The sequence below is a fragment of the Gigantopelta aegis genome, chromosome 6 (assembly GCF_016097555.1).
Source record: "Gigantopelta aegis isolate Gae_Host chromosome 6, Gae_host_genome, whole genome shotgun sequence".
Taxonomy (NCBI): Eukaryota; Metazoa; Mollusca; class Gastropoda; order Neomphalida; family Peltospiridae; genus Gigantopelta; species Gigantopelta aegis.
In genome coordinates, this window is record NC_054704.1 from 102178851 (window position 1) to 102190322 (window position 11472).

The window sequence follows — 11472 nt, forward strand, 5'->3', positions numbered from 1 at the left end:
CTTAAAGGGTCATTACCTGCCAAATTTAAGAACCGGGAACAGTTTTTGGTTTTATAAAAATGATAGCGATTTTTGAAGTACTAATCGAACACTTGAAAAAGTAATCTATACAATGTATATAAATTTTAAAAAAAGTTGAGACTAATCCCATAATATATCCTGGCGTCACGTGTTTTCGATCGTTTAACAATTTTCTATTAAAGGGAGGTAACTTCGTTTAACAAAAATTGACAGAAGACCTAAAAAGGAAAGTGAACTTGAATTGTTTTTTAAATGGTGTATTTTGATTAGCATTAACACTATAAATATTTTTATTAACTTGTCATATTTTTAAAAATAAAAAACTTAATAAATACTGCTTTAAGCTTATCCAAGCCCGAGTGCTTAGCCTTAAAAGCGCTCTGTCATGGATGGTTGACCTAATTAATAACCTAACAAAATATCTGAAAATATATACATTTGATTTGTCGTTAAAAGTACTTTATTTAACCATCTACATAATTACCATAACTCACTTATTACTGATATTTTGTAAAACTAATTGAATTATGTCAACGGTCCATAATTTGGAGAAAAATAACAGCTATTTGAAGAACAGAGGTATGACGTATTATTTTGAGTCACGTGATGGGCATCCCCCGAATTACCACAATGTCAAAACGATTTACCAAGCTCGTGTAACGAGAACGCTTTAACATCCTCTGCGACATGGGGTAAATAGAGAAAAAAAATAACAATGAAAATAAGTTATTAAAAATTAATAAAAACATATACTGAATGATAATAAGCTTATACATTAATTTATTTTAGTAACAGAAGCATGTTAAACGTCGATAATCCCGACTGGTTAGGCCTTTGCATCGATAGGTAAATTTATCGTTAGTCGTACGCAAGAAACTCTAAACATCATAATCACAAACATATTCATTTTCCACCTTGTCAAATATATTTTATGCAAAATATGCCATAATAGCTGACTTGGGATAGGAATTGTTACATTTTAAAAGAATACTCTGAACAAGACGGTGTTTATATACGATGTGACTATATATATATGACGGCCGTGTATATAGCCTCCGCTAACGAAGGCTGGCTATATTCACAGAAAAAATGTATATAGGCGATAAATAAGTACTTGATTGATCCATATTACCGAACTATCTGGAACAGGAGGAATACATACCAAGTACTGTATGAACAGTGCATTTTCTGAAAACGGGAGATGGGGGTGGGGGTATATGAATCTATGAATAGCGTAATATTGCCCCTACAGTACTAACAAAAAATTAATAATAATAAATAAATAAGTAAATAAATCATTTTTTTTTTTTACAAATTATCAGCTGCTGATTATGTGAAAGAGAAACTAACTTCGGACAGTTCACAAACTAACAACAGGGTTTGAACTTAATAATTTTTCTCATGCAATTTTGAGGCTCATTACGTAAAATGTTTAAAAAGTTAATTTTACCGCAAATAAATACAACTAAAAAGTTATTTTGCTGTATTTAGTCATATTTCAAAAGCGCAAAATTGCAAGGGGCAATAAAATTCAAAATACATATTTTTATACCAGTAATGCTGAGACCAATCCCGGGTCCCCCTCTAAATTTATGTAATGTTTCTGTAACAACTGCCCCCACCCACCCCACCGTGACATGATTTTACCAACATTATAATACATTTAATAATAATAATAACAAAACAACAACAGTAGTGTATTATTATTATTAATTATTATTATTATTATTAGTCTACTACTTTTAGTCTACCACATTTGTGACGCTGGAAAAAATATTATCCGTTATCGAACCAAGCACTAGAGCGTTGTAACCGTCTAGACTCTTTCCCCGGGCCTGCTAAATTCCATGCACACGCGCTTGATAATTCGTATTCGCAGTTATTTTTGTCATGAAATAATATATTTTTAAAAATTATTTTATTATATAGCCGGCCCTCATTTGCCAAGTCTCGGCGGTCGTTTATATAAAATTCTAAAATATATTATACGGTTGTCGTATATACATCCTTGTCACTATGAGTCTGTTTTGCCGTATTTTTATGACTTTTCACAAGAAGACTTCTAAATTTAAAAAATGAAGCATGTCATAGAAATCCCTCGATCGTAGTTCAATTAAAATGTTTTGAATCATACAATAACTAGGTTTGGTATTCCAAATGAATGTAATTTCCATTTATAATCCATATTTAGAGAAATCCGTGATTGAGTGCCTTTAAGATAAAATTTGTGGAACATATTTCTGTTTCTTATGCATCTGTAAATGAATCTTATGTTTTTAAACTGTCCTGTTAAAATAAACAGTCATTGAAACAAATAACTTATTTTTGAAAATATCTTAATCAGTTTGTAGGCCTAATCATAAATTAAAATTGAGAAGTTCTGCCTGTTCTTTATTACATTTTCAGAAAGTTGGAGACAATGTCTACAAGAAGAGATGGATTAATTCAAACAGGTACATACATCCATATACATACATGCACATACACTGATTAATTCAAACATATACATACATGCACATACAGGTGTATACAGATACATACAGGTACATATACTGATTAATTCAAACAGGTACATACATACATATACATACAGGTACATATACTGATTAATTCAAACAGGTACATACATGCACATACAGGTATATACAGATACATACAGGTATATATGAAGAGTTTAGGCGCAAAACGTGATATATCCATTTATCATTTTCAGTAAAAAAAAAAAATTTATTTGGCGTATATGGCGTTTTGATAAAAAAACACCCCTGGATTTACCCAATACAATTTCATAAGGATCAATCACGTTTTGCAGCAAATCAGCGGGCCTACGATTAGCCCTTACTAACGTACAATAATGGCTTTAACTAAAAACTATAAAGAAAATGGTTTATATCGCATTTTGCGCCTGAAATCTTCATATACTGATTAATTAAAACAGGTACATACAGGTACAAACAGGTACATACACTGATGGACAGAAATAAGGGAACACATTAATAGTAACAGCAAATATTGATCCAACCAAAGCCCTCGTCCATAGTGCGGAAGTTAATCATGTTACTGATAGTGAATTACACACATACTAACATTTTATTACAGACAGAACTACTTAGTAGAGAATTAAATGTGGTCACAAGTACCATGTGTGCTTCCTTATTTCTTTCTATCAGTGTATACCTGTTTACGGGTTAGCTTTATAATGAGGTTCTGTCAGTGTATACCTGTTTAAGGGTTAACTTTATAATGAGGTTCTGTCAGTGTATACCTGTTTACGGGTTAGCTTTATAATGAGGTTCTGTCAGTGTATACCTGTTTACGGATTAGCTTTATAATGAGGTTCTGTCGGTGTATACCTGTTTACGGGTTAGCTTTATAATGAGGTTCTGTCAGTGTATACCTTTTTATGGGTTAGCTTTATAATGAGGTTCTGTCAGTGTATACCTGTTTACGGGTTAGCTTTATAATGAGGTTCTGTCAGTGTATACCTGTTTACGGGTTAGCTTTATAATGAGGTTCTGTCAGTGTATACCTGTTTAAGGGTTAGCTTTATAATGAGGTCAAGCACAAATGTTTTGTCAAGTTGTAGTCCGATATCAAGAGATAACATTATATATGTTTTTATTTCCAATAAAGGCTATTTCAATTTTCTTTTTTAAATAATTGAAATTCCTGCATTAAAATGCTTTTTGGCTAAAAGTAAAAAGGACCAAAAGTTAACTCATTTTGAACAGTAATTGGTAAGATTTTCCCCATCTAAATGACGTCTCATAAAGCATCCTTGTTTTCAGATAAATTTTCGAACCTTTAATGTTGTTATTTTGTAAGATGCTTTACAGCACTTGGATGAAAGCAGAAGTACAAAAAACACTTTTTACTTGTTAATGGGAATACTGAATAAAGTAAAATAGATTTAAACTTTATAGCTCGTAGTTCATAATTTTATTCTAGAGTTAACCTTTAACAGCTTAAACCAACAACCATTTGGAGGAGTCTGTATGAATACTTTATAACATCACTACTGCATATCTGTAACCACCAGCTTTGGTGCTGTTGTGTTTAAAGAGAAAGAAATGTTTTATTTAATGACGCACTCAACACATATTATTTACGGTTATATGGCGTCAGACATATGGTTACGGACCACACAGAGTTTGAGAGGAAACCCGCTGTCGCCACTACATGGGCTACTCTTTCCGATTAGCAGCAAGGGATCTTTTATTTGCACTTCCCACAGGCAGGATAGCACAAACCATGGCCGTTGTTGAACCAGTTATGGATCACTGGTCAGTGCAAGTGGTTTACACCTACCCACTGAGCCTTGCGGAGCACTCGCTCAGGGTTTGGAGTTGGTATCTGGATTAAAACCTCCATGCCTCGACTGGGATCCGAACCCAGTACCTACCAGCCTGTAGACCGATGGCCTAACCACTACGCCACTGAGGCCACTGTTGTGTTTAAACCATCAGACATAAGGCTGACAGGTACTGGGTTCGCAGCCCGGTATCGGCTCCCATTCAGAGCGAATTTTAATGACTCGGTGGGTAGGTATAAGACCACTACACCCTCTTTTCTCTCACTAACCACTAACAAGTAACCCATTGTGCTAGACAGACAGCCCAGATAGCTGTGTGCCCAGGACAGCGTGCTGGAACCTCTAATGGATAAAAGACCGAAAATAAGTGGGAATGAATGAATGAATCTGTAACCAAACAACCAGGCCTCTGAAGTTGTTCAAATTACACTTGTGCTAGTGATACATAAACAAAATGATTGTTCTTGCAGTTTTCAGAAGCCTGTTCTACCCCCTTCCCCCACGTCATCCCCCAATAAAGTGAGACTGCATGTGCTTCCCCTAAGCGATGTTTCAGTGGTCAGTTATAATGGAAAATTGATCGGTCTGGCTCTACCGATGTGATGAACGATTATAACAAGCCATAATCGATTGTATGAGTAAACTGTAACTGTAATTGATCGGTCTGGCTCTACCGATGTGATGAACGATTATAAGAAGCCATAATCGATTGTATGAGTAAACTGTAACTGTAATTGATCGGTCTGGCTCTACCGATGTGATGAACGATTATAAGAAGCCATAATCGATTGTATGGGTAAAATGTAACTGTAATTGATCGGTCTGGCTCTACCGATGTGATGAACGATTATAAGAAGCCATAATCGATTGTATGGGTAAACTGTAACTGTAATTGATCGGTCTGGCTCTACCGATGTGATGAACGATTATAAGAAGCCATAATCGATTGTATGGGTAAACTGTAACTGTAATTGTTCCTCCACTTTAGATGATGGCAATGAATTAAATGTGTTTGGGTTAGGAATTGTTTTCATATGTACACAAAACCCTGCCCCCAATATTAAATAGTTAATAAAGGTAAAATTAGCCATTTGTAGGGTCTAGACCCCAGTAACACCAAATAGGTGCATGGTCCATATCACTGAAATCATTCTTATGTTCCTATAATTCTGACTGATTGTGTAATTGACAATTGATTGTTTGGTGTCAACTGACAAACCAATGATGAAATTCCAACTGATAACTAACACTACTTCCCCTGTTGTGAGATGATCACAAACTGAGCTCACCCACTCACTACTGGCCTCCCCGAGAGCACATGTTTAACTCCTGTTGTGAGATGATCACAAACTGAGCTCACCCACTCACTACTGGCCAACCTGACTGCACATGTTTAACTCATGTTGTGAGATGATCACAAACTGAGCTCACCCACTCACTACTGGCCTCTCTTGCTGCACGTGTTTAACTCCTGTTGTGAGATGATCACAAACTGAGCTCACCCACTCACTACTGGCCTCCCTGACTGCACATGTTTAATTCCTGTTGTGAGATGATCACAAACTGAGCTCATCCATACACTACTGGCCTCCCTGACTGCACATGTTTAACTCCTGTTGTGAGATGATCACAAACTGAGTTCATCCATACACTACTGGCCAACCTGACTGCACATGTTTAACTCCTGTTGTGAGATGATCACAAACTGAGCTCACCCACTCACTACTGGCCTCCCTGACTGCACATGTTTAACTCATGTTGTGAGATGATCACAAACTGAGCTCATCCATACACTACTGGCCTCCCTGACTGCACATGTTTAACTCCTGTTGTGAGATGATCACAAACTGAGTTCATCCATACACTACTGGCCAACCTGACTGCACATGTTTAACTCCTGTTGTGAGATGATCACAAACTGAGTTCATCCATACACTACTGGCCAACCTGACTGCACATGTTTAACTCCTGTTGTGAGATGATCACAAACAGCTCATCTAGACTAGGGGGGGGGGGGGGTGGGGATGGAGGGAGGTGGACGTCTATACTCAGTTAACAAACTGTCAAAGATAATTGATAACTACAAGATACCGGTACTGTACTTGAAGAAACTGGGGTGGGTGGTGGAGGGAGGTAGACGTCTATACTCAGTTAACAAACTGTCAGAGATCATTGATAACTACAAGATACCGGTACTGTACTTGAAGAGACTGGGGGGTGGGGTGGAGGGAGGTGGACGTCTGTACTCAGTTAACAAACTGTCAAAGATAATTGATAACTACAAGATACCGGTACTGTACTTGAAGAGACTGGGGTGGGTGGTGGAGGGAGGTAGATGTCTATACTCAGTTAACAAACTGTCAGAGATCATTGATAACTACAAGATACCAGTACTGTACTTGAAGAGACTGGTGGGGGGATGGAGGGAGGTTGACGTCTGTACTCGGTTAACAAACTGTCAAAGATCATTGATAACTACAAGATACCGGTACTGTACTTTAAGAGACTGGGTGGTGGATGGAGGGATGTGGACGTCTATACTCAGTTAACAAACTGTCAAAGATCGTTAATAACTACAAGATACCGGTACTGTACTTGAAGAGACTGGGGGGATGGGGTGGGGTGGAGGGAGGTGGATGTCTATACTCAGTTAACAAACTGTCAAAGATCATTGATAACTACAAGATACTGGTACTGTACTTGAAGAGACTGGGGGGGGGGGTGGATGGAGGGAGGTGGATGTCTATACTCAGTTAACAAACTGTCAAAGATCATTGATAACTACAAGATACCGGTACTGTACTTGAAGAGACTGGGGGGGGGGGGGGATGGAGGAAGGTGGACGTCTATACTCAGTTAACAAACTGTCAAAGATCATTGATAACTACAAGATACCGGTACTGTACTTGAAGAGACTGGGGTGGGGGTGGCTTGATGTGGACGTCTATACTCAGTTAACAAACTGTCAAATATCATTGATAACTACAAGATACTGGTACTGTACTTGAAGAGACTGGGGGGTGGATGGAGGAAGGTGGACGTCTATACTCAGTTAACAAACTGTCAAAGATCATTGATAACTACAAGATACCGGTACTGTACTTGAAGAGACTGGGGGGGGGGGGGGGGGGAAAGGGAGGTGGATGTCTATACTCAGTTAACAAACTGTCAAAGATCATTGATAACTACAAGATACCGGTACTGTACTTGAAGAGACTGGGGTGGGGGTGGCTTGATGTGGACGTCTATACTCAGTTAACAAACTGTCAAATATCATTGATAACTACAAGATACCGGTACTGTACTTGAAGAGACTGGGGGGGGGGGGGGGATGGAGGGAGGTGGGGACGTCTGTACTCAGTTAACCAATTGTCAAATATCATTGATAACTACAAGATACCGGTACTGTACTTTAAGAGACTGGGGGGGTGGGGGGATGGAGGAAGGTGGACGTCTATACTCAGTTAACAAACTGTCAAAGATCATTGATAACTACAAGATACCGGTACTGTACTTGAAGAGACTGGGGTGGGGGTGGCTTGATGTGGACGTCTATACTCAGTTAACAAACTGTCAAATATCATTGATAACTACAAGATACTGGTACTGTACTTGAAGAGACTGGGGGGTGGATGGAGGAAGGTGGACGTCTATACTCAGTTAACAAACTGTCAAAGATCATTGATAACTACAAGATACCGGTACTGTACTTGAAGAGACTGGGGGGGGGGGGGGGGGATGGAGGGAGGTGGATGTCTATACTCAGTTAACAAACTGTCAAAGATCATTGATAACTACAAGATACCGGTACTGTACTTGAAGAGACTGGGGGGGGGGATGGAGGGAGGTGGGGACGTCTGTACTCAGTTAACCAATTGTCAAATATCATTGATAACTACAAGATACCGGTACTGTACTTGAAGAGACTGGGGGGGGGGGGATGGAGGGAGGTGGACGTCTGTACTCAGTTAACAAACTGTCAAAGATCATTGATAACTACAAGATACCGGTACTGTACTTGAAGAGACTGGGGTGGGGGTGGCTTGATGTGGACGTCTATACTCAGTTAACAAACTGTCAAATACCATTGATAACTACAAGATACCGGTACCGTACTTGAAGAGACTGGGAGGGGGGGGGGGATGGAGGGAGGTGGACGTCTGTACTCAGTTAACAAACTGTCAAAGATCATTGATAACTACAAGATACCGGTACTGTACTTGAAGAGACTGGGGGGTGGATGGAGGGAGGTGGATGTCTATACTCAGTTAACAAACTGTCAAAGATCATTGATAACTACAAGATACTGGTACTGTACTTGAAGAGACTGGGGGGGGGGGGATGGAGGAGGTGGATGTCTATACTCAGTTAACAAACTGTCAAAGATCATTGATAACTACAAGATACCGGTACTGTACTTGAAGAGACTGGGGGGGGGGGGGGATGGAGGAAGGTGGACGTCTATACTCAGTTAACAAACTGTCAAAGATCATTGATAACTACAAGATACCGGTACTGTACTTGAAGAGACTGGGGTGGGGGTGGCTTGATGTGGACGTCTATACTCAGTTAACAAACTGTCAAATATCATTGATAACTACAAGATACCGGTACTGTACTTGAAGAGACTGGGGGGGGGGGGGATGGAGGGAGGTGGACGTCTGTACTCAGTTAACCAATTGTCAAATATCATTGATAACTACAAGATACCGGTACTGTACTTGAAGAGACTGGGGGGGGGGGGATGGAGGGAGGTGGACGTCTGTACTCAGTTAACAAACTGTCAAAGATCATTGATAACTACAAGATACTGGTACTGTACTTGAAGAGACTGGGGGGGGGGGGAATGGAGGGAGGTGGACGTCTGTACTCAGTTAACAAACTGTCAAAGATCATTGATAACTACAAGATACCGGTACTGTACTTGAAGAGACTGGGGGGGGGGGGGAATGGAGGGAGGTGGACGTCTGTACTCAGTTAACAAACTGTCAAAGATCATTGATAACTACAAGATACTGGTACTGTACTTGAAGAAACTGGGGGGGGGGAGGGGGGGATGGAGGGAGGTGGACATCTGTACTCAGTTAACAAACTGTCAAAGATCATTGATAACTACAAGATACCGGTACTGTACTTGAAGAGACTGGGGGGGGGGGGGGGGATGGAGGGAGGTGGACGTCTATACTCAGTTAACAAACTGTCAAAGATCATTGATAACTACAAGATACCGATACTGTACTTGAAGAGACTGGGGGGGGGGGGGGGGGATGGAGGGAGGTGGATGTCTATTCTCAGTTAACAAACTGTCAAAGATCATTGATAACTACAAGATACCGGTACTGTACTTGAAGAGACTGGGGTGGGGGTGGCTTGATGTGGACGTCTATACTCAGTTAACAAACTGTCAAATATCATTGATAACTACAAGATACCGGTACTGTACTTGAAGAGACTGGGGGGGGGGGGGGGGGGGGGATGGAGGGAGGTGGACGTCTGTACTCAGTTAACCAATTGTGAAATATCATTGATAACTACAAGATACCGGTACTGTACTTGAAGAGCCTGGGGGGGGGGGGGGGGGGGGGGGGGGGGATGGAGGGAAGTGGATGTCTGTACTCAGTTAACAAACTGTCAAAGATCATTGATAACTACAAGATACCGGTACTGTACTTGAAGAGACTGTTGGGTGGGGGGGTGGAGGAAGGTGGACGTCTGTACTCAGTTAACAAACTGTCAAAGATCATTGATAACTACAAGATACCGGTACTGTACTTGAAGAGACTGGGGGGGGGGGGGATGGAGGGAGGTGGATGTCTATACTCAGTTAACAAACTGTCAAAGATCATTGATAACTACAAGATACCTTGAAGAGACTACTGATGTGGACATCTGACTCAGTTAGAAACTGTCAAATATCATTGATAACTACAAGGGGGTACTTGAAGAGACTGGGGTGGGGGGGGATGGAGGGAGGTGGACGTCTGTACTCAGTTAACCAATTGTGAAATATCATTGATAACTACAAGATACCGGTACTGTACTTGAAGAGCCTGGGGGGGGGGGGGGGGGGGGGGGGGGGATGGAGGGAAGTGGATGTCTGTACTCAGTTAACAAACTGTCAAAGATCATTGATAACTACAAGATACCGGTACTGTACTTGAAGAGACTGTGGGGTGGGGGGGTGGAGGGAGGTGGACGTCTGTACTCAGTTAACAAACTGTCAAAGATCATTGATAACTACAAGATACCGGTACTGTACTTGAAGAGACTGGGGGGGGGGGGGGATGGAGGGAGGTGGACGTCTGTACTCAGTTAACAAACTGTCAAAGATCATTGATAACTACAAGATACCGGTACTGTACTTGAAGAAACTGGGGGGGGGGGGGGGATGGAGGGAGGTGGACGTCTATACTCAGTTAACAAACTGTCAAAGATCATTGATAACTACAAGATACTGGTACTGTACTTGAAGAGACTGGCAGGTGGATGCAGGAAGGTGGACATCTGTACTCAGTTAACAAACTGTCAAAGATCATTGATAACTACAAGATACCGGTACTGTACTTGAAGAAACTGGGGGGGGGGGGGGATGGAGGGAGGTGGACGTCTGTACTCAGTTAACAAACTGTCAAAGATCATTGATAACTACAAGATACTGGTACTGTACTTGAAGAGACTGGGTGGTGGATGGAGGGAGGTGGACATCTGTACTCAGTTAACAAACTGTCAAAGATCATTGATAACTACAAGATACCGGTACTGTGCTTGAAGAGACTGGGGGTGGGGGGTGGATGGAGGATCTAGCTTAGTTGGTAGATCTCTCACCTGAGGTGGCTTGGTTGAAGGATCAAACCCCGTCAGTGTACTCATTCTCTGACTTGGTATGCAGTTTTCATTTTGTTGGAAGGTGCATATAAAACATTCCTTGTTGCGGATGGGATACCGTAGTGGGATTCCTGTGAAGAGTGTCAGAACTACCAGCTGATTGACATCCAATAGGCGATGATTAATAAATCAATGTACTCTAGTAATACAGAACTACCAGCTGACTGACATCCAATAGGTGAGGATTAATAAATCAATGTACTCTAGTAATACAGAACTACCAGCTCTAGTAATACAGAACTACCAGCTGACTG

The 11472-nt window shown here is 40.6% G+C and overlaps 1 protein-coding gene across 2 annotated transcripts in view; it reads left to right on the forward strand.

The window, feature by feature from the left end:
- The window catches only part of LOC121375862 (phosphotriesterase-related protein-like), a 30631-nt gene that overhangs the window by 200 nt on the left and 18959 nt on the right, over positions 1-11472 (forward strand). Inside the window, exons 1-2 of one of the 2 annotated variants that reach the window (XM_041503536.1) lie at positions 626-713; positions 2428-2474. In XM_041503536.1, the coding sequence (XP_041359470.1) occupies positions 709-713; positions 2428-2474 (52 nt within the window). In that variant the 5' untranslated portion in view covers positions 626-708. Of the gene's footprint in view, positions 1-625; positions 714-2427; positions 2475-11472 lie in introns of those variants that run through there. The other variant, XM_041503537.1, reaches the window with a different exon arrangement.